Raw genomic sequence first — 24,010 nt, 5'->3', positions numbered from 1 at the left:
ACTCACTACTGCCACCTCTGGTGGTTCCATACACTGTTTAAATAAAGATTCAGTTCTGTGTTTGTCTGTCCGGAGTTTAGCCTGACATTGTGGTCCCTCACGGGACTGCCCCCCGTGGGCATGGTCAGCTGCCACAGTGTCCAAGGATCCACCCAAACACCAATAACCATAACAGCAAGTGACCAGGGGGTACAATTTATTTCAATATTCTGGTGGGTGTTCTGCAATAAACTAGATATAACCTTGGATTTCTCCTCAGCATACCATCACCAGACCAAAGTCCAGACAGAGTAAGTAAATCAAATCTTCGCCTATATTGCGACCCAGCAGAATGATTGGGCACAGCTGTTCCTCTGGGCAGAGTTCTGCTACAACAATCACTTCGGTGAATCATCTGGGTTCTCTCCATTTTACATCATATTTGGCAGGCATCCCAAGTTACAGTTGCCTCTTCAACTATCTACAGATACCCCAGCAGCAGAACAAATAGCCCTTAATCTGCAAGAGACTTGGAAAATAACTGAAGCGCTCCTTAGGAAAACTTGCAATACTGCAAAAAGAACGCTGACAAGAGACTCTGACTAGCTCCACAGTTCTTCCTCAGCAACAAGATCCAGCTTAGTACCAAGCACATTAGACTTAAGGTACCATCAAATCTGCACCCAAATTCATTGGGCCTTATCATGTCGTGAAGCAACTTGGACATAATCGACTCAAGCTGCATCCTCTCCATATCCACAACTCGTTCCATGTATCCCTATTAAAACAAGGAAGATTTTGACACCTCCCTTGTTGCTCTTGACCCAGACACTGGATTTGAAATTAAGGAAATTGTGGACTCCCAAGATGGTGAAAGGTAGAATATATTACCTCATTGATTGAAAGGGCTATGGATTGGAGGAGAGATCATGGGAACAGTAATCAATCTCTAAGTTGGTCAAGAGATTCCACCATCTCTTCCCTCACAAGCTAGGATAGGCGGACCTGGGGGAGGGCTTAAGAGGGGAGGATATTGTAACAGCCCCTTATTTTTCCAGCACTGACCTCTGGCTACCGTGCTGCATCCAGTAGCTCTGACTAGGAAGCAGACCGCAATCTCAGAGCCTTTTTTAAGCCCTGTGGTGCTGGCTGATGAAATCATCACTACCTTGAGATACAAGGAAGCTCAGTGCACCTAGCTAGCACCTCAGCAGCATGTCTTTGGGGATTCCTCTGCCAGGGTGTTGTTGACACTCCTGATCTTGTCTCCTGTCCTGCTGGTCTTCTTGCCTACTTGCCTGCTCCTGCCTCCGCTCCCGTCCTTGCTGTTTATCCACCTTGCTCTGCTCCTGCCCTCACCTGTCCTGGTTCCTCCTAGCCCTGCCTTTCCTTCACCTTTGGATTAACTTCTTGCTGCTGACCCGGCCTAGCCCTTTAATGTTGCTTTAATTGCCACCTGCCCTGACCTCAGCTTGTCTTCTCTCTGCCTGAACTCTGCCTGCCCCTTAGTCAGCCTTTCATTTCTGCCTGGACTCTGGCTGCCCTAACTGTAGCCTATCACACAGCGGCCACCTGTTGGGGCTTAATCCTTGCCTGCACGAACTAGGTTGCATCAATAGGACAGCAGTACCTGGGCTTACGTTCCTGAGAAGTGACAGCTGTCTACGGAAAACACAGTAAGCAAACATGTTTTATCTGGGCTTCCAGCAGTGGGGGACTAAAGGTAATCAGTATCTTCTTGGCAGCTCCTTGGGTAGGAGATCTGTAGTCTTTATAAGCAGGAGAGAGAGAGTAGTAGAACTACAACAGAAACAGGGTTTGTAATTGCAGAAGGAAGGTAGTTTGGAGTGGGTTGAACTTCATGGACTGGTCTTTTTCTAACTAAACTATGCATTTCTGCCACCATACCTGTACTGAATCTTTAACAATCTGCAAGCCATCAGAATACTATGACAGAGTTCTGTAGGCATTTTATTCTGCCTTTAAAATCACCCTCTCATGTTTTCTCACTGAAAATAAGATAAGCAACTTGCTTGTTCATGTCTGCTTTGGGGCTTCCAGCTCATATTCACCCACATTTCTGGATAACATCTATTTTTGACAAAAGTGACTTCCTTCTCCAGCTGATATTGTTAGATAGGATTGTCATTGTCCAAGGATGTCAGATAGGGTTGTTGCAAGAATATTTAGTACCCTAGACTTCAGTCATGCACCCCCTTCTCAACTTATCTATTGGCAGCAGCTCCAGCACAGCACTCCTCCTACCGCTGGCATTGACTCCAGCATAGCACTTTTCTTTGGTGGTATTGACTCTGGCACAGTACCCCTTTGGGCCTTGTGCTAGCAGGATTTTGCTGTTCCAAAAAATTTGGCGCTCTAGGCAACCACCTAGTTTGCTTAACGAAAGCACCGGCTCTGATGTCAGATCATTGCCTGATAGCTTTCTGTTTTGTTTTCACTGTGCAAGGTAAAAGAGGATATATAAAAAGGACTTTAATCTAGAAGTCTGAGTGAGTATAAGCAGAAGTCACATAGGGTACAACACACAGAGGCTACATGAAGATCTTATTTTTTGGTGACTTTCTAAACCACAGTGACACTAAACATTGTGGGAGATGTAGTCCTGCATTTTATATTAATCACCTTTGCCTCCTAAAAATATGTATCTGATAGCATGCAGTTAGTTGGCAAGTCTATCACTGTCAAGGGGGAGGCCATCACCTCAAAGGTATTTTAAAGCAATATGCCAAGAGATGGATAGAAATCTGATGACTTTTGGTGACATCTTGTGGAAAAAAGATGAATTTGCAGCTGGGTTATTTTATCCATTATTTTATAAGAGACAGTGTAGTACAAACCAGATGATTATTTTTATATGTTTAATTTTCTATAGTGTTGATGCATACTGTTTACCATATAAAGGAATCACATATGTAGAAACAGTTCATAGTTTGTACAAGGCCATAGAGGTGAAGTAAGCAGAATCATATGATGTTCCCAGTCCTGATGAGCTTGCAGTCTGAGTGGGACTAGCAATACCAGGACAGAATGTACAGGATGCAGTGGAGTGATATTTGACAGGCGCCTGTATCAGTGTAAATAAGCACACAGTCAGCTGAATAAGATAATTAAATAAAATAAGAAACAGCACTACATAACTTTTTTTTTTTCCGTTTCCATTTAATTTTATTACAAAATGAGTATTTGACCTTTTTGAAGACTCTGCCACCTTGCATGTTCTATTTTGATTTGAAATTTTGTGCTTGCATCAGTCCACTGTAGCTAAATATAAAAACAATAAATAAACTACAACTAATTAGTGATTTCAGGGAGGAAATCTTGGCCATAATGTAGTGTGCATGCCATAATTCCTCCCACTTTTAATGTAAAATCTAGAAAACATATGGCCTAACATAGTAGTGAATGACAGGGGATAAAGACCAAATGGCTAATCCATTTTGCCCAGCCAAATGCTTAGGGTCTGTGGAGAAGCCAGACTAAATTCTGCCACACAAATGGATGACTTCCTAGGATGACACCATATGGAACATGCTCTCTCATAGCTCAGAAAGACCTAGAACAGTGGTTCCCAACCTGTGGTCCACAGCCCGAGATCATGACAGGAGGTCCATTGCCGCTGCAAGTGCAGTTGTTCTGCACCTGCAGACTGACCTACTGACTGACCTGTTGATTGAGCAGGGGAGCATAGCTGCACAGAGCCTAGTCATCGCAGACTGAAGAGAAGGAGCACCATGTTGAGAACCACCAAGAGCAGGAGCACCACGGGGAGAACCATGAGGAGCAGGGCAAGAAGTCCACCATGAGGTAAGCCCTAGAGAAGCACTGCTGCTGCTGAGAAGAGGAAGTATCTGTGTGTCCAGGATCCAAGAGGAGAGCTGCTGTAGAGAGCCAGATCCTGCCATTGGGAGAGACCTGGAAGAACTGAAAGCCCAATCCTTTGTGAGAAGAGGAGGAGGACTGTGGCTGTGAGTGCATACTATCAACTACAGGAGAAGATGTGTACTTGAATTTTACCATAGGATTACAGTGGAAGAGGGACTTGGACTGGCCTGCTAACAAATACTTTGCTAGAGTAATCCTGGTGTCTCAAGACAGGAAGTAAAAGTTGCAAGTGTTAAAGTGATTATTGGCACATGGAATAAAGTGGCTTTTTACTGCAAATAGCTGTCTCTGAGTGTGCGATTCAGAAAACTGTCAGCAGGTTGTGCAAGGCCCAGACAGCAACCTGTGACAGGGAGTTCCCTTGTGCACGCTGACTTGTGATCCACTCAGTCTGGTTTTTTGTCCAAGCTTCCATACAGATGTGTACTCTCTTGCTCTTCTATTTTTGGTACTTTGTAATTTCTTACCTTTTTCCTATCAAACTTGTTTTGAGTTGCCTCACTGCCTCGGCAGCCCCTCAACAGTATTTTTCTGTGTACCAAAAACAATAATGTCCAACACCAAGAAGTCCACCTCCAGTGGCTTCAAGGATTGTGTGTATGGCTGAAAGATGTCCATTACCAATGGCCATGATATTTGTTACAAATGCCTGGTATGAGACCATGATACAGCCAATTGCTTTGACTGTGGCGGGATGACATGGAGGTCCCAGAGGAACAGGGCCTAGAAGATGGAAGATCTTCTTAGGTCAATGAAAAGTCAACAGGAGGAACAACCAACTTTTCAAAGGCCTCCTTGGGTTCCCTCTCAGCTGAGTGGAACAGGAGCTCCTTGAGCAAAGATCCCTTATCTGTAGTGCCAGTTCCCGGATCCACCGCAGTACCAAGTCAAGCAAGATGTGAAAGCTTCAGGAACATGGATTGGTGAGCCCTTCCATGCATGCACCATGGGACTCATCGACACAAAAAAGAAAAAGTGCCATGCATCAGAGCTGACAGCAGAGCCAGAGCCACTGAAGCTTAAATTGGGATCAGTCCCTTTGACACACCCAACACCATTGATTCACCAGACCTCAGTGCAATTGCTGCACCAGCATTGTTGCCACACTGACCCTCGGTACTATCGATACACAACCTCTTGGTGCCATCAATGCACCAGGCCTGGTTCTTGCATTTCCATTGGTGTATCAGGCTTTGATTCAGAAAATGCAGCTATTTGCCTTGTTGATCAACTGAGCCTGAGTACCACTGATGCTCCATAGTCCGGCATATCGGTCCTTGGCCCCATCAGTGCACAGTGCACTCAAGGCAGAAACAGTCCTTAAGAGGCCCTGAAGGGGATTCACTACAATTACCTCCCTCCATGCTGACATCTTTATCTCCATCCTACCTCCTCTACTGAGAGCTTTGTTTTGATATTCAACCACTAGTGCAGTTAACCCAAAACTCACTCCATACTGGTGTCATCATTAGAGTTGTGGGTTAGTGTCCCTGCACCTTTCTGTTCTGAGGAAGGGTTAAGGATTCTCTCAAAATCCGTACCCAATCTGCCGGAGTATTTATCACCACTAGAAGACCTGTCATACTCTAAATTCTTGGACAAGCTGGGCAAGGCAATAGGATTCAACCTCCATAAGGACAAGTATCCCTGCACTCAGGTCTTCGGGTTTCTTTGGATATTGAAAACACCTTCCAAGCCTGCAGTGATTCCAGTTAATTCAATCCTGTGGGATTTACAAATGAGAATGTAGGAGAGTCTGGCCTCCTGAACTCCAGTAGCCAAAAAATTGGAGTTGAAATACAGAATGCAGTAAGCCCTGGGGTTTGTAGTAGTCTAGCTTCTACAAAAGTCAGTAGAGGTAGGGGTCCACACTAAAACAGACTAAAAAGGCTAGAATCTTCTCAGACACTATACCAGATAAGAACCATAAGAACATTTATTTACTTATTTACTTACTTACTTATTTATTTATTTATTTATTTATTTATTTATTTAACAGTTTTTCTATACCGGTATTCGTGTGAAACATCATATCGGTTTACATCAAACAAAAGATAGAAATTACATCAAACAGGAGGGGGAAACTGGGGTAGGGAGGGAAAACTGGAGGAGAGCAGACAGAAAGAGGTTAACGGAAAACTGGGATAGCAACAACAAAAGGCGATAAAAATTCAACATTGCATAAATAGTTAAAAATAGGTATCTGAGAGAGCGTTGAGGAGGGGTGGAAGGGGACAGGGGGGGGCGGGGGGATAAGGTAGGATTCGAGGCAGCTTGGCGGATGTGTAAGGCAGGTTGGGGGAGATGTAAGGCAGGAGGGGTCCTATTCTGGGAAGGCCTGGGTGAATAGCCAGGTCTTTAACTTTTTTTTTGAAGTTTTTGGGGCAGGGTTCGAGGGTGGAGGTATGGAGGTAGTTTGTTCCAACAGGTGGGACCCGCAATAGATATGGCTCTATCTCTTGTTGAGGAGAGGTGTGCTTTTTTGAGGGAGGGTATTTGGAGCATACCCATACGGTTGGCTCGAGTGGGGCGGCTAGGTTGTGTGTGAAGGAATGGTTCGTCTAGCCAGTCAGAATTATGCAAGTAGATGGATTTGTGAATGATGGTCAGTGTTTTGTGGAGGATATGGGAGGGAATGGGGAGCCAATGAAGGTCTTTAAGGATGGGAGTGATGTGGTCTGATTTGCGGGCATGGGCGATGATTCTGGCTGTGGCGTTCTGCAACATTTGTAGAGGTCTAATGGTAGAGTATGGGCGGCCAAGGAGAAGGGAATTACAGTAGTCAAGTCTAGATATGAGGATTGATTGGATGACAGTGCGGAGATCATGGGGGTGGAGCAGGGGTTTGAGCTTCTTCATGACGTTGAGCTTGAAAAACCCCTCCTTCAGTATTTTGTTGATGTGTGTTTTAAGATTTAGGGATTGGTCGATTTGGACTCCTAGGTCTCGTACGCATAGTTGACTGGTAATGGAGTTGAACACAGGGTCATTTATGAGTGCAGGCTTCGTTGTTTGATAGTTTGTTATGAGTAGTAGCTCTGTTTTTGAGGAGTTCAGGGCTAGTTGAAGGGATGAAAGGAGGTTGTTTATCGAGCTGAGGCATTTGTCCCAGAAGTTGAGGGTGTCAGTGAGGGAGTTTTTTTATGGGGATGACGATTTGCACGTCATCGGCGTAGATGAAAAATTTGAGTCCTAGGTTGGTTAGGAGGTGGCAGAGGGGAAGGAGGTAAATATTAAATAGTGTAGATGAAAGTGATGAGCCTTGCGGGACTCCTTGGGACAGGGGGTGGTGGGGGGATTCTGCATTGCCGATTTTTACAGAAAATTTTCTGTTTGCTAGGTTTGCCTTACTGGTCAGGACCAAAAGTCCATCAAGCCTAGTATCCTGTTACCAAAAATGGACAGTCTAAGTCATACCTGGCAGGATTCCTAAGTTCAATAGAGTACATATGGCTTATCCCAGGGACAAGAAGCAGATTTCCTGAAGTCCACCTTAATAATGGTTTATGGACCTTTCTTCCAGGAACTTGTCCAAACTTTTTTTAAACCCAGCTACATTAACGGCTTTTACTACATCCTCCAGCAGTTGAATTCCAGAGTTTAATTATGTGTTGAGTAAAAAAGTATTTTCTCCTATTCATTTATTTATTTGTCAAATTTTCTGTACTGTCATTCAGGGTTTATCGGCGTCGGTTTTCGTGGCTGTCTGCCGGTAACAAAAACCGACGCCGTTAAACTTGGCATTGGTTTTTGTGATGGGCCCGATCATCAATTTTTTTTTCTTTTTTTTCTTTTCTTTTTATTCATTTTTTGATGTGCACATCTATTAATGCCTGCTCCTGACAGTTAAATGTGCGTCGGAGATGCACATTTTTCTTTTTGCATCAGGAGTGAATGCCTAATAGCCTCATTCACATGCATTTGCATGTGAAGAGCGCTATTACATTCACTCCACGTTAGACACACGTTGCATAGGCGCTAATCCCCTTATTGCATTAGGAGATTGATTAGCACCTATTCTACCCGCATCCAACTGCACGTTAAGAGTGCGCTCGGCTCAGCGCACCATATTGCATCAGCCCCTTATGCTTCAGAATTCACCTGTCATGGCACCATGTTTCGAGGTCACTGCTTCGGGGGCTTAACCACCATTGGAAATGCCATCCTGTGCTCTTGCCAGCTTGATAGGATCCCCATATAAAAGTCGCAGCAGCTCACAAATGTGTGTAGCTTCTTCCTCACGCAGCCATTTTGCTGCTGAGAAAGCTCTGCAAAGCACTGAAGGGCTAAATCTTTACTGAGCTATAAAAGATGGCAAGGCCATGGGTAATAGAATCAGCTGCCTGATTTAACTGAAAAGTCTAAGGATCTCAAAATTCTGAAAGGTACAGCAAAATGACACAAGATTATTTAAAGCAAGACTGACTTTTAATTCAATTTTGGTGAAATTTGGGAAAATACATACAATATTCTGGTTAGGTAAACCAGTTGATTTTTTTCACACCTGTGCCAATACACATCTCATTTTTTTAGTACAATAACATTCCTCCTCTTTTCACTATGGAGGTGAATATCTATTGGCTATACAGCAAAGTTGAGAAGAAAAGACTAGAGATACTGCAGATGCACTGAGCAGAATCAAAGAGGGCAAAATTTGGTCACTGGTTGATTTGCAAAGTTATCTGGATAAACTTATCCGGCTAACTCTGTTGGGATATTCAGTGGTGCGGCAGTGCTGCTGAATATACCCAATTGTATTATAGATAGCCTTTATATTGTATCTGGCTAACTTTAGGACTACTCTGTGGCACAAACCAGAGTTAGCAGGATAACTTAAACTGGTGTAATTTAACTCTACTCCAGAACACTCCTATGTTACAAGCTAAATTTTAGCGGGATAATGAGTTATCACGCTGAAAATAATAGTGGCAGGAATATTCAAAAGTTGGCATTTAGCTTGTAAATCACAAGTTATCCAGTTTAAATGCTGTTGAATATGGACCCAAAACATTAGCCTGGCAACTCCAGACTGATCAAGACAAGAAAATCATTTTAAAAAATGAGAAAAAAGTCAAATACGAGAAATACAGAAACGTTGGGGATGAGGACAGAGATTGAAAAAGTTTTTTATGTGTCTCTTGAAGTAACAGCTGCTGTGAAAGTGGTGATAATTTTTCAATGTCACCTTCATATATATTGTAACATGCATCATTAGCCTTTTGCCAGACCTGCAGTACCTAAAGGGACAGACATAACAGCAAAAGAATCCTTTAGACATTCTCAGCTTCCAGTCTAAGGAATACTTTCCCAAGATGCACATGAGACACCCCTACTGCTAACTGAGCCCCACCTCTGGTTCTTGTCACATGGTTGACAGCGAAGGATCTGTAGGGGATAGAGTGTCTTTTATGTCAGCGGAGAGAAAAGGAAGAGAAGTGACAAATATGAAACAGAAGCAATGGATTCGAGTTGCCAAGTTCCAGCTACTGATCACTGGGCTCTTTGTTATGGTAAGAGGAGGTAAAGAAAAAGGCATTACTCCTTATACTCAGGGAGATAGGCTCCTGCAGTTGTGTAGTAGTTGTGTTGGCCAGAGAGCAAGCAAAGAACTAGCATGAGCGCTTCTAACTGATCTATCCTTATAACCAAAACTTCACATTTTATGGAGTTATTAGTTGCACTGTTTTATTTGCAAATATAAATTGAATTGCATTACTAATAAACCAGTGTCATTGTTTCTCTGTGTAGGTTATTTTAGACAAATAGGTGTTTTGTCAGTGCCTACTCTGAGTTGGATCACGTATGGCTTTATTTACCTGCTAAATGTCACCGCTTGTATAACTGCCTAAATTTAAATGAAAGCAAGTTCCCTCTTTTGGTGTATTTTTGTGGAAGGATTTAGCTTTATTTGTCAAAGTTAGGATCACTCAATATGGAAAGGGTACCAAAAGCTGAGAGGAAGCCAGTTTAATAAGTTTTAAAAAAGAGTTTTCCTTTTTTTTTTTCTTACTATTTTCTTTCAGCTCTGAATGTTTGGTATGGAGGCGAAGGTGATACAGCTAGTGAAATGTCTGTCTGAAGCTGATATGTCAGCACTCGACTAACAACAGAAGCAAAGCTCTCTCTCACTGATAGGGATTTCTGCTTCTCCATTTCTTGTGCTCAACTATAAAAGCATTTGTTAGTAATTGTGCATGTATGTTTGTGTATATATATATAGAGAGAGAGAAAGAAATATATCTAAAGCAGTGAATCAAATTAATAGTGTTCCTAATAAATATACATACTATAAATTCAAAAACAGGTCACTTTGCAAAATCACAGAAGACTGAAATTATTTATATTTATTAATAGAATCACAATAAAAAAGATACCTAGCTATCACACGCAATGAAAAACAGAAAATGCTACATCTATTCTAATGAATAATTTAAAGCCCTTATAAGAGTCCTATAAAACATAGGAATTTGCTTCAGGTTATTGAGAAGATAGTTGCTTGCTGAAAAGATCTGTGCAGTAGTTCTTTTAGTTAGCAGCTCCTACGAGAGCCTGTATAGATTGAAATGTTCACAACCGAACACAGGCTGCTCCAATCGGAAGTCTGTGTCGGTAGAGTTGTTCACAGCTAAGCGCACACCCCAACAAAAGGCCTTAAGATTGTTTCGCCAATACTGGTTTCCTCAGGCGGAGGAGAATAATGTCTAAAGATTTTATTGTGCATTATTATTTATTGTTGTGAACCGTTACGATGGAACCCGAGTGACGGTATACAAAAACCAATAAATAAATAAATACTGTATTGCTTCAATAGAAAAACTAATCTGTGCTAACGCGGCATTGTCAGGCTTATCAGAGAAATTTTTCAGCAAAACTTAAACATGCTTTGCAAAGTTGCGGCATTCAAGACTTCAGGCAAATGTCATAGCGGGAAGTCTTAACAAACAACTCTACTGTCACAGACTTCTGTTGGAGCAGCCTGTGCTCGGTTTGTGAACATTTCAGGCTGTACAGACTCCATAGGAGCTGCCAACTAAACTATTGCACAGATATTTTCATCAAGCAACTATCTTCTCAATAACCTGAAGCAGGTTCTATTTTTTACAGGACTCTTATAAGGACTTTAATACATTATTCATTATCTCTAGTGTGTGTTGTATATATATATATATATATATATATATATATATACATACATTGTTTTTTTTTTTACATAGACACTGTGGGGCCCTATCTGCGACCTTAGAGATCCAGTCTAGTTGGCAAATGTCCAACAAGTGTTCTTTTAAAATAGCATGAAATTGTTTGGCCCCAGCTTAGAATGTCCCTAGACCACACCTTTTTTGTGTTGCATATATATGCGTGCAAAACATAAAGCCTTCACATACTTCACGCTTTTATAAAATACCATTATGCAAGTACAGGCTTTTTACGCTCATATGTGCTGATTTTTATACACATAGGGCTGGATTTTCAAAAGGTATGCGCACTGGGCCTAATTTCAAAAGGGCCTGGGGATGTGTGTAAAACCCCGGGACGCATGTAAGTCCCGGAGCTTTACTAAAGAGGCAGTCCGGGGGCGGGGCGTGGGCAGGGTGGTCCGGGGCGAGGCAGGGCGGGGGTGGGGTCAGAGGCTCCTGGCATAGCAGCCATTTGCCGCTGTGCCAGGGATTGCACACCGGGAGTCGGCCGGGGCGCACAACTTCAGCCCCAGGGCTGAAGTAAGTTTTGGAATAAAAGAAAAAAAAGAAAAAGGTAGAGGGGAAGGTGGGGTGGGGGGGGTAGGGAACGGGGAAAGGCAGCGCGGCTCGACGCGGGCTTGGCGCGCGCAAGGTGCATAATTGTGCACCTCCCGATTTTATAACTTGCGCGCGCCTGCACGTGCAAGTTATAAAATCAGGCGTACATGTGCGCATGCGCTCCTTTTAAAATCTACCCCATAATTCTTTGAAAATTCAACCCTATCTATACAGTTGAAGTAAAATGTGTTTGTTTTCTAGATTTATGGAATCCTTTAAAATAAAAAGCAGCTAACTTGGGGAGAACTAATTTGTTTCCTAGTGATGTTACTGATGACATATATTAAATTTCCTTTCATTATAAGCCTATGGAAAAAACAATTTACTTTTCTTGCTTTGGTGATCCTTTAATCTGTAAGTATATAGCACACATAACATAAATTAAATGTTGTTTTTCAGTGAACTTATTCTAAAGTGAACGTACTATATCTTCAGTGACATCATTAGTAAAAAATAAAAAATGGCATTCTCATTATTAACTCTATATTTAAGGGCTCCAAAAATCATGAAAACGCAACATGTCAGATGCAACTAAAAATATTTTCTGTTTCTTTGCTTAATGCACAGGAATATAGTGTGAGTTGGTGGGAGTGCTCCTTTAACTTCCAGGATAAGAATATGGCATCATATCACTATTTTGAGATATATTCTGTGCTTGTGTTCTGGTCAACCTTTACAGGGCCGAGTTTCCTGATGTGTCTTTTGCTAGGACTGTTATATAATCAGATGGCTCGATTTCAAAACCTGGCTACTCTGAAACCCTTTGGTGACATCAGATCACAAAATTAAAAATGCAGTATATTTTTGTGGTCTGTACCTTGAGCTTATTTTTCTGTAAGATTGGCAATTATTCTGAAATTTCAGTGCTAGATGAGTAAAGAAGCACTGCAGGATTGGTAAAATGGGAATATGAAAGCTGCTGAGATCTATTTCCACTGTGGTGCATAAACAAAGATGCACTTGAAGGGAACAGGATTGGTTCATCCTGCTGAAACAGTACATGCTGATGAATTACACCATAGGTGTAAACAGAGTCCTTCCAATGTGATATATCATGGCTTTAAAACAGTCGTATTTATATTTTTAAGATTTTAAACAACAAAAGTCAAATGGCTACAGGAAATTCAAATCATAAATAAATACATGATAACTGATCACAACACTGAAATAAGAACGTGTTATCTTGTACAAGTGACAAATTTCTATTTGCCCAACCTTGACAGTGTCCCTATAAAATTATTTTCATCTTTTACCTCTTGCAAGTAATTTCCTAGCAAATGTATGTCACAAGTGATTTTTCATTCAGTGTTGTAAGTGTTTCTGTTCATCATTAATTTGTTCATGATCATTTATCAATCTTTGATACATTTTTATAATCTATATTAAGACATGCGTATGGGGAAAGAGTATTTTTCTACAATACACTGTCAGACTAAACAGATCAGATATGATCTCTATGATAGGGACCTTCTCTCCCATGTCTTTGCAGGTCTCTAGTTCTTTTTAAGAGTAGACTGCAAACTGCAGGAAGTTTTGAGATACCTCTCCACTGAAGACTGAGATCATCCAAACCCATTTCACTCACTAGAGATGAGGACCCTCAGTTACTCTACTAGATAGTTATTTTATGGCCTGTCGTCCCTCCTCTGTTCTCATCCTGTGATCTCCCTCCTTTTTTTCAGCTCCTGGGGGTAGCAGTCAGTATACTGACCATTGTTACTCATTGCGCCAACCATTTTACGGTAATTAGTAGCGTGACCTCCGAGGCCAATGTTTACCGAATCATTCATAGGACAGGTAAGTAACCCTTGATCTCTCCTTAATGTTCAACATTAGTTTACAGAAGTTAAATGCTTGCAGTGTTAGATCAAAAAATGAATTATCTATACATTATTACTAAGATCATTATTTGTATACCATATACCAGATGTACACAGCACTGTAAAGAACCACTAATAATAACAGTGCCTTCTCAATGGAGCTAAATACTAGCAAGACACACAGACTAGACAACTCAATAAAAACAAATAAAAGACTTTTAAGTTAAGAAGACAAGACTAAGTTCAGAAAGTTTAAAGTAGGTGGTTATAGCTGGGGTTAAATTGAGGATTGAGTATCATTTAAAGTGGTGTTAGGGTTGTAATATGTAAGAGAACTCTGGTTATAAGAACATAAGAAAATGCCATACTGAGTCAGACCAAGGGTCCATCAAGCCCAGCATCCTGTTTCCAACAGTGGCCAATCCAGGCCATAAGAACCTAGCAAGTTCCCAAACACTAAGTCTATTCCATTACTACTGTTGCTAGTAATAGCAGTGGCTATGGAATAGACTTAGTGATCAACCTATTTTTATTTAGTGTAAATAGGCATCAAGGCTGGCCTTTGGGTAGGGTGAGTTGGGTAATTGCCCAGGATGCCACTGGCATCGCCTGTTGAGCTGGTCAACCTTTGGGCCTTGCAACAGTGGTACTGGCTGCGGATGAGTTCCCATGTTAGCAGCATTGAAATTGCCGCCAACCTATACATCCCTGCACTTTTAAGGAGATGGATTCAGATGCTCCTCTTTACTGGCGTCAGCACTTTACTTTATTTGCAGCTGTGCAGTTTGATGATGAGCTGTTTGAACTGCATGCATGCAGAACAAAGAGAAGAGATGACAGCTCCACAGAAGGAGAAGCTGCATTGGAAGTGATGGCCAGGGCATGAAAGCAAGGTGGTGTCTTGTAAATTGTTGTATCTTGACTGCCTGCAGATACTGTAGAGCACATTATTATACCTGTTGTCACCTGTGACCCTATAAGCTTGTTGAGCACCTGGAGATGGGATAACTAATGGATATGCTTTTGGATCCAGGCTAGCTGCAAAGTATTTTTTGGTTGTGCATACACATACAATTTCATAGAGATCAATATTTATCTGGCCATACCTGAGTAAAAATACCTAGACAACTTTGGGTAACTTTAACTGGATATTCAGCCGAAAGCTTCACTTCTTAGAACACAAGAAACTAATTACAGTCAGCATAAGAAATAAGTAGCACCCAAGCATTTTTTACAATTGCTTCAATACATTCCATCCCACCACAATCAGTCTCAAAATGCAAGGCCAGTGCTTTCTTTAGGCAAACTAGGTGGTCACCTAGAGCACTAAAGTTTTGGGGTTGGCAAAATCACACCAGTTTGAGGTCTAGAGGAATGCTGTACCAGAGCCAATTCTGCCAAAGATGGGGGTGCAGTACTGGAGCCACTGCTGTGGCTAGGAGGGCGTGCTGTGTTGGAGTTGCCACCAATAGATAAGTTTTGGGGTGGGGTGAATAACCGAAGGTTTGCCTAGGGCGCCAACTAGGCTTGCACCAGCCCTGTCAAAATGGACTAATCCATGGAAAGAGTTAACTTTTTAGACACTACAGTTTCAGTCAACAGTGGACACCTACAAACATCTGTATACAGAAAACCAAGTAACAGCTCCAGTTTCCATCCTTCACGCACAATAAAGTCCATTATGCACAGTCAGGCTACACGAAATTACTATATTTGTTCTGACTTAAAGGACCTTAGACCTCTAACGGAATCCTTCAATCAAGAGCTATCACCCCAAAATAATCTCTAAGAAAATCACACCCTCACACAAAATACCTGTTAGGATCCAGCCTGTTATGCAGCCTCCCTGCCATCAGAGGTCCCCCTGGAGCTACACCTGCACTCGCTCCAGCCATAGTCTCCATAGGCTCATGACTCAGCAGGGTTTGCCTATTTAGCTCTACCTCTTGCAATACCTGATCCTTTGTCATCGAGTCTCCATGGCTCCTTGCTTGGCCCTGTTCTACCCTTGTATTGCTCTATGGCTTCTGGACCTTCTAACTCAGTCTTGCGGCCTTCTCAGGCCTTCTGCCTAGCCCTGTGATCTTCTCAGGCCTTCTGCCTAGCCCTGTGGCATTCTGCTTAACCTGTGGCCTCCTAGCATATACTTGTCTGGCCTTTGGGCCTTATGTTTAGTGACCTATGGGCCTTCTAAACTGCTGCATTCATGTATCTGTGTTCCTTGTTCTCTTTTATCTTGTCCTCATCCTGTCCTTGTCTGTCTTGTCTAGTCTTGCCCTGTCTGGCCTAGTCCTGTCCCTGGTATCAGTTCCCTATACTGCCAGTGCCTTGTCTTGTCCCAGTCTGCCTAGCCTGTCTAGCCTAGTTCCATGTGTTCCCCCCAGCCCTTGTATCCAATCCTGCACTGCCTCAGTCTCCAGCCTTGCCTTGCTTCATTCTCCAGCCCTGCCTTGCCTGCATATCCAGTCTTTGTCTCCAGCCTCTTATCCAAATTCCAGCCTACACCTCGATTCTAGCCATAGACTAAGTCCTGCTGGCCACCAGAACCCAAGGGCTCAACCTGCAGGGAAGGTAAACCGGCATGATATGATTGCATCATGAATGCCGGTATAGAAAAGCTTTAAATAAATAAACAAATAAATAAATAAATAAATTTATTTATCTCCGTGGTGAGACCACACCTTGAATACTGTTTACAATTCTGGTCACCGCATCTCAAAAAAGATATAGTTGCGATGGAGAAGGTACAGAGAAGGGCAACCATAATGATAAAGGGGATGGAACAGCTTCCCCCTTGAGGAAAGGCTGAAGAGGTTAGGGCTGTTCAGCTTGGAGAAGAGACGGCTGAGGGGGGATATGATAGAGGTCTTTAAGATCATGAGAGGTCTTGAACAAGTAGATGTGACTCGGTTATTTTCACTTTCGAATAATAAAAGGAGTAGGGCGCATTCCATGAAGTTAGCAAGTAGCACATTTAAGACTAATCGGAGAAAATTCTTTTTCACTCAACGCACAATAAAGCTCTGGAGTTTGTTGCCAGAGGATGTGGTTAGTGCACTTAGTGTAGCTGGGTTCAAAAAAGGTTTGGATGGGTTCTTGGAGGAGAAGTCCATTAATGGCTATTAATCAAGTTTACTTAGGGAATAGCCACTGCTGTTAATTACATCAGTAGCATGGGATCTTCTTAGTGTTTGGGTAATTGCCAGGTTCTTGTGGCCTGCTTTGGCCTCTGTTGGAAACAGGATGCTGGGCTTGATGGACCCTTGGTCTGACCCAGTATGGCAACTTCTTATGTTCTTATGTTCTTACCCTGCCTTGAAGTCCTTGCTGTCCCTGTTGGGGGTCCTCTAGCTCTAGCTGAATCCTCAATTGTGACAATACCCAAGGTAAACCAATATAGTACAATGAAAGGAAAACCATGGAGCAGGTACTACTTGCAGGAATGTACACTCCAGAACTAGAAAACCTAAGGAAAATCATAAAAAAAACAACAAACACTGCTACTGGAGGATGAATTATTAAAATAAATATTTCCTGCTCCCACAGTTTTAGCTTTCAGCAACCTGAAACTAAATTTATAAGGTGTAAGATCCAAACAGAAGTCCAAATAGATGAAAATGATACAAAACTTTGCAAGGCACCCTGTTGCAAGTTGTGCCACAACAGATCACAGGATGCTACACCTACCCACATGGGAAAGATATTCAAAATAAAAAGAAGCACATTCATGCTTCTCTGTGAGAATTCATGCAAAAAATGTGAAGAAGATTATCAACAAGCAGGTTTGAATTAGCCATGACATGTGGATGACATCATCCAACAGCACAGAATGGAGGTCTAGAACGGGTTAATGTGAATCAGTTATTTACTCTTTCAGGTAATAGAAAGACTAGGGGGCACTCCATGAAGTTAGCATGTGGCACATTTAAAACAAATTGGAGAAAATTCTTTTTCACTCAATGCACAATTAAGCTCTGGAATTCATTGCCAGAGGAGGTGGTTATGGCAATTAGTATAGCTGGGTTTAAAAAGGTTTGGATAAGTTCCTGGATGAGAAGTCCATAAACTGCTATTAATCAATAAGGAATAGCCATTGCTTGTTACCAGCATTAGTAGCTTGGGCTCTTTTTAATGTTTGGGTACTAGCCAGGAACTTGTGACTTGGCTTGGCCACTGCTGGAAACAGGATACGGTGCTTGATGGACCCTTGGTCTGATCCAGTATGGCATGTTCTGATATTATGATTGAGAGCTAGGAGTGTGTGTGAAGATGTGCATAAGTGTCTCATAGATGTTCCCTGTTCCAGAGACAGTCTGTTTTGGGATAAAGTCAAGGAGATGGTGCCTGTAATTAAGGAGCATCAGGCCATGCTACAGTTGTCATCAACCAAAGTGGGAGATCAACCACCTCTAGTACATTTTCTTATATAAGTAACCATTCTTTCAGAGATACCCCTTCTACTTTTTTTAACATCACTGGGCCTACCTACTCTGCTGCAGCTGCAGCTTTCTGCTAGAGGATGTCGGAGGGAAAGGCGCTAATCAAAGGCTCCGCAGCAGATGCAAAAGCCGAGGCCCAGTTTTGACAGTTTTCAGGCCCACCTCGCACCCCGACTGGTAGAGGGAATGGTGTAGTCCTTCACTCGAGTCGCAGAAGATCACCAAGGACCAGCGGATCCTGAAGATATTACAGTGAATAACAGAACAACAACTCAGTAGATGAACATTTCTGAAGGGAAGATTATTCCCTTAATGACCTCATAATCAGGATATCTAAAGGGAGCTTTAGGAGTACATAGGAACGGAAACCATTTAAAATTAGGATGATCTAACACTGAAATGAACACAAAGGGATTTTTATAAGGATAATTGGCTTTTCCCCCATTATCAGATATAGGCCCTTACAATTGTAAACTTTTACTGTCTCATCACCTCTATCAATTCCCTCATCTCTTCCTTTTACTGAGCTGTAATGGCGTATGCAGGCAGCCTGCGACCTAGGCGACTATACTATTTAAAGCCAGTGTAACTGCAGTATTTCTTCACTGACCCGATGAAAAGAGGATAACTTGCAAAAGTGAATCATATCCCTGTTAAACTTGTTTGACCTTTAATTCTACATCAGCCACTGTCAAAGGCTGTCAGGAGAGATTTTTGCCTTCTCTGGTCCAGATCAGGACCATCAAGGTGACAAACTCTAGCTGCCTTTTGTGCAAGAGATGTAAATGTTCTTTTCTGCCCTCTGCTTTTGTCACTGGATCCTAGGACCACCACTAAGCCAAGAGATTATTGCCAAATAAGTGGCAGATAGTAGGGGCCTATCACATTTGTCAACACAGCACCCAGGATACCATTCTGGATGGTGCACAAGGTACTACTTTCCAGAGCAGAGAACAGATTAATATGTACATGTTGTATTGCAATATATATTGCATTTGGATGTATATTTATTTATTTATTTAGAATTTTTTATATACCGACATTCTTGTATCAGATACAAATCATACCGGTTTACATTAAAAACAGAGTATGCAGGAAAATAGGTTTCCTAAGTCAAATACATTGAACATATTTAATAAACAAGGGATTACTAAACACTATGAAAAAGGTTAATTAACAAAGGAAAACTTAAGGGAATTAAAATAAGCGTAGCACAAAAGGTTGCACGAAGGGGTGCACAAAGGGGAGTGCCCCTTTGGCGCACCCCTTCGGCACGTGACGCCTGGTGGAATGTGGCCGTTTACCGGCTCGCCGCTGAGCGTGATGATGTCAGTGGGGGTGTGTCTCTTCATCCCTGAGATCACAGCATTCTTAGTTTCAGCGCGAAGTTTTTACAATTTTTTTGTCTTTTTGGTCTCTTTTTCTCTCAGCGATTGCCCCTAAAGGTGCCCGGTACTGGTGGGCTGCCCCTCCGCACCACTGCCTGGTGGAATGTGGCCGTTTACCGGCTCGCCGCTGAGCGTGATGACGTCAGTGGGGGCGGGTCTCTTCATCCCAGAGATCACAGCATTCTTAGTTTCAGCGTGAAGTTTTTACAATTTTTTTTTGTCTTTTTGGTCTCTATATATATTACATTGTAATTATGGTAAATATTACAGTAAATTTTGGGGGCTTTTTTTGACTGCCCAAGAATATGTTACATCTCTTGAAATATTACAGAATATATTCTGATCATTTAGTGCAGTTTATTATTATTTTTTCCTCTGGAGAGGGCATAGCCAAAGAATTGTGCCCTGACAGCTACACTGTAACTAAGTAACTTGGAGCCTAGCAAGCCACCCTGCAGATTTCAGTTAGCGATTTGAGTTAGTCAGGAAATGAAAGGGTGAGTGTTGCTCAAGATTAGCAGCACCATGCATTTATACACATGCACACAGCAGAAGCAAAAGGAGCGCAGGGAAGTTATCCTACACATAGTTAATACTGTGTGCCCATTTTCTGAACCTTGAAAGTGAAAAATAGAAGCCAGAGGATGTGGTTAGTGCAGTTAATGTAGCTGTGTTTAAAAAAGGATTGGATAAGTTCTTGAAGGAGAAGTCCATTACCTGCTATTAATTAAGTTGACTTAGATAATAACCACCGCTATTACTAGCAACAATAACATGGAATAGGCTTAGTTTTTGGGTACTTGCCAGGTTCTTTTGGCCTGGATTGGCCACTGTTGGAAACAGGATGCTGGGCTTGATGGACCCTTGGTCTGACCCAGTATGGCAGCTTCTTATGTTCTTAGAACAATTTTAAGGTGGCCTGTGGATTGCTCTTTTAGGTTTTCACTAACAGAATATTGCCAGATGGGTAGGGACTTTCATTTTCAGTTGCTGTTTTATTTTTCCCTGATATTTATCAGTCTTTATGACAAGAAAAAGATTATACTTACCTATAAAAATGAGTCGTTCATTTCATCTAATTGATCCCATTTTTGTTCTTGTTGTCTTAAAGAGTGATAAATCCCGGGGAAAAAATAAAATAGAAACAGAAAACAAAGATTTTTATATATAGACATATATTTATTTATTTATTTAGCATTTTTATATACCGACTTTCCAATAACAGAATTACTGATCAATTCGGTTTTCATTTTAACAGAACAATAACATTGACAAGTAAATGTCTTACAAAGAACAGGTCGATATAACTTGGATAAGTAAATATGGGGTTAACCAGTAAAGATACATTGCCTAATATAGGTATAAGTAAAAGATACAGTGCCTAATGTAGGTTAAATAAACAGTTGCTAATTATAAGGGGAGGCCTAAGTTAAATAAACAGTTGCTAATTATAAGACTAGGTTATGTCTTCGACTGCCATAGATTAAGTGAGTTCTATAGATGATCTAAATAGCTCTCAGGTGGGTAATCATTGGCCGAGATGTTCCACAGGAAGCTGTTATGGGAAAGCTTGGTTGAACAACCAAGTCTTGAGTCTTTTTTTAAATGTAGATGAGCATTGCACTGCTCTGAGTTCTGGTGGGAGAGAGTTCCAGATTTTGGGGCCCGCTGTAGAGAAGGCTCTTTTGCTTAATGCTGACTTCATCGGTAGTGTATGTAGGTTGTTTTTATAGGCTTGTCTTACTGGTCTGGAGGAGGTGTGGAATCGGAGAGGGATTTTGAGCTCGAGTGGTGCCAAGTTGTGTAGAGCCTTGTGGGTTAATGAGAGCACTTTGAATAGTATTCTGAATTTCACGGGTAGCCAGTGTAGGGTTTTCAAAATAGGTGATATGTGGTCTCTTTTATTGGACTTGGTTAAGATCCTTGCTGCTGCGTTTTGCAGCATCTGTAGGGGTTTTATGGCGTTAGCGGGGAGGCCTAGTAGAAGCGAGTTGCAATAATCTATTTTCGTGAGAATGATAGCTTGCAGCACTAAACGGAAATCTTGGAAATGGAGGAGAGGTCTCAACCTTTTCAAAACTTGTAATTTGAAGAATCCATCCTTTACGATATTATTTATGAGAGATCTGTAATTCATTTGATTATCAAGGATAACCCCTAGATTTCTGACTTGTGTGGACATTGTTAATTGAGAAGACAAGATGGTACTGGGATGTGTGTGGGTTCCGTCTTGGGAGATGAGTAGGTATTCTGTTTTCCTTTGATTTAGAATCAGATTGAGGCTCGTGAGCAAGTTGTTGATGGCTAGTTGGCAAGAGTTCCAGAAGTCCAGGGTTTTTTGGAGAGATTCAGTGATAGGAATCATTATCTGCACATCGTCTGCGTATAAGTAGTGTATGAGATTTAGATTAATGAGGAGCTGGCAGAGTGGTAGAAGGTATATATTGAATAAGGTTGGAGAAAGTGACGAGCCTTGAGGGACTCCTAAGGTGCAGGTGACTGGTTGCGAAACTTCCTTGTTGACCTTGACCTTGTACTGTCTGTTCTGTAAGAATGATTTGCACCATTTGAGGGCCTCATCTCTGATGCCTATGTCTGACAGACGATCTATTAATGTGTTATGATTGACCGTGTCAAATGCCGCCGAGAGATCAAGTAGGATGAGAAGACAAGGGTGTCGGTTTTCCAGGTTTAGTAATATGGAGTCCGTTAGTGAGATAAGTAGAGTTTCCGTGCTTCGTGATTGGCGGGCATGTGGTATCGGCCAAAAAAGTGGCCGATACCACATGCCCAACTATCACCAAAGCTCATCAAGCAAACAAGGACAATAGAAAACCTTGGTACACACCAAATCTAAAATCCTTAAAACAAGAGCTCAGAAAAAAAGAACAACACTGGCGGAAAAACCCTACATCTACCAACATCACAGCATTCAAGTCCACGATGCACCTATACAGAATTTCCATTCTCCAAGCAAAAAGAAACTTTTACTCGCAAAAAATTCACCACTTCATCTTCGACCCCAGGGCGCTTTTTTCTTTGGTATCATCACTCACTAAACCCGCTTTGACATCTATACCAGATGATAAAGCAGCAAGCAAAGCAGAAGAACTGGCTACCTACTTTAAAAATAAGATCCCAAAACTCCTAACTCAGTCCAAGAATAATATCAACACTTCACCAGTTACACCTCGAGCTGCTGTCCCATCACAAAAGGTTAGCCTTAGGGAATTCGAACCGACCTCATCCTTAGAGATCGAAAATATCTTAAAAAAGCTCAAACCTTCTTCACACCCTCAGGACTCCATACCCACCAATCTACTCATCGCCTGCGCTAAAACCATCTCCAAACCCATTGCACAAATCATCAACTGCTCCTTCTCCCAAGGGCTAGTACCTGATCCACTAAAAATGGCAATCGTAAAACCACTACTAAAAAAATCTAGTCTTTCTCCAGAAAACCCATCCAATTTTCGCCCAATTGCAAATCTACCTTTCAATGCAAAAATCATGGAACGTGTTGTAAACAAACAACTAACTGAATACCTAAACGATAACAACATTTTGTCTCCAGCTCAGTTCGGTTTCCGCCAATCACGAAGCACGGAAACTCTACTTATCTCACTAACGGACTCCATATTACTAAACCTGAAAAAATAATACATAGAGGCTCATAAAGAGAAATGGGTGAAGATCTATTTACTTTACTGCAATAGGCTAATGGGACATTAAAAGCTGTTTTGAGATGTCATTTTTACAAGCATAGTAAGTTTTAGAGCTGCTTTTATAAGAAAATCACGAAGCAGACCTTGTGGAATTATTTTAAAAGAGGCTGGTTGCTTTCTTGCCAAGAGCATCACATTTTGGTCTGATTTACCAAGCTTTTTAATCCATACGCACAGAAAGGGAACAAGCCTTAATAAATCAGGCTCTATTTGATACATTATTACAGAGTGTACATTTTTGTCTTTAAGAGTCTGGTAGGAAATTGCATGGGATACTCTGCGGTCTTCAAAAAGTTGAACTAGATGGGTTTGGAACTTCCTTCAATCTATACAGTTTAGGACTTTATTTACTAACAAGCCAATGCAATATTGGCGCGCATTAAACGGGCGTTTTGCCCGCTCTCTTAACACGTGCCGATCTACCTCTCCTGGGCGCCCGATTTAATATTTAAATCAGCTGCTGTGGCAAAAATGTAAGCTCAATTTTACGAGCTTCTGTTTTTCTAACTTGTGCACAGCCAAGGGTTAGGAAAATGGGCGCTTGTTAATTGAGCATCCTTTTTCCTAACCTGAGTGCTGGCACACTTTTAATTTTTTTTTTTTAGGGGTCTCCTTTTTTGGTTCCTCCTACTTAATATCGCCACAATATTTTTACTCACCCCACCCGCGGTCGTCCAGCGCAGGGGACCACTCACCTTCGGGGTCACACAACGGGCCCCGGTCCTGTCTCCCTCGTGGCCCTTGCAAGTCTAGCTAGGCCCCGGCATCCCACGGCAGCAGCCGCTGGGCCTTCAGTCTCACGCCAAGCCTCACGCCAGGCCTCGGCATCTCAGCAGCTAACCACGCCCCTACGCACGTGCGCGCGCGCGTGGACCAGCCGCCCTGATGTAGGTTCCAGGGCGGGGCCTAGTTCCGCGGCGCACCCTGATTGAACTCTTGTTAAAAGGAAGTTCCTGGCCT

At 42.0% G+C, this 24,010-nt stretch overlaps 1 protein-coding gene across 4 annotated transcripts in view; it reads left to right on the top strand.

Annotated features, from left to right (window-relative positions):
• Positions 1–9,264: 9,264 nt before the first annotated feature.
• TSPAN32 (tetraspanin 32) overlaps positions 9,265–24,010 on the top strand; it is a 61,084-nt gene continuing 46,338 nt past the window's right edge. For all 4 annotated transcript variants that reach the window (XM_029582933.1, XM_029582935.1, XM_029582934.1 and 1 more), the window contains exons 1-2: positions 9,265–9,392; positions 13,361–13,475. In XM_029582933.1, the coding sequence (XP_029438793.1) occupies positions 9,291–9,392; positions 13,361–13,475 (217 nt within the window). In that variant the 5' untranslated portion in view covers positions 9,265–9,290. The remainder of the gene's footprint in view (positions 9,393–13,360; positions 13,476–24,010) is intronic.

Source organism: Rhinatrema bivittatum, chromosome 17 (genome assembly GCF_901001135.1).
Source record: "Rhinatrema bivittatum chromosome 17, aRhiBiv1.1, whole genome shotgun sequence".
NCBI classification, from domain to species: domain Eukaryota; kingdom Metazoa; phylum Chordata; class Amphibia; order Gymnophiona; family Rhinatrematidae; genus Rhinatrema; species Rhinatrema bivittatum.
Note: the sequence above shows the minus strand (reverse complement) of the source record. Positions and strands in the feature narration are given on the sequence as shown.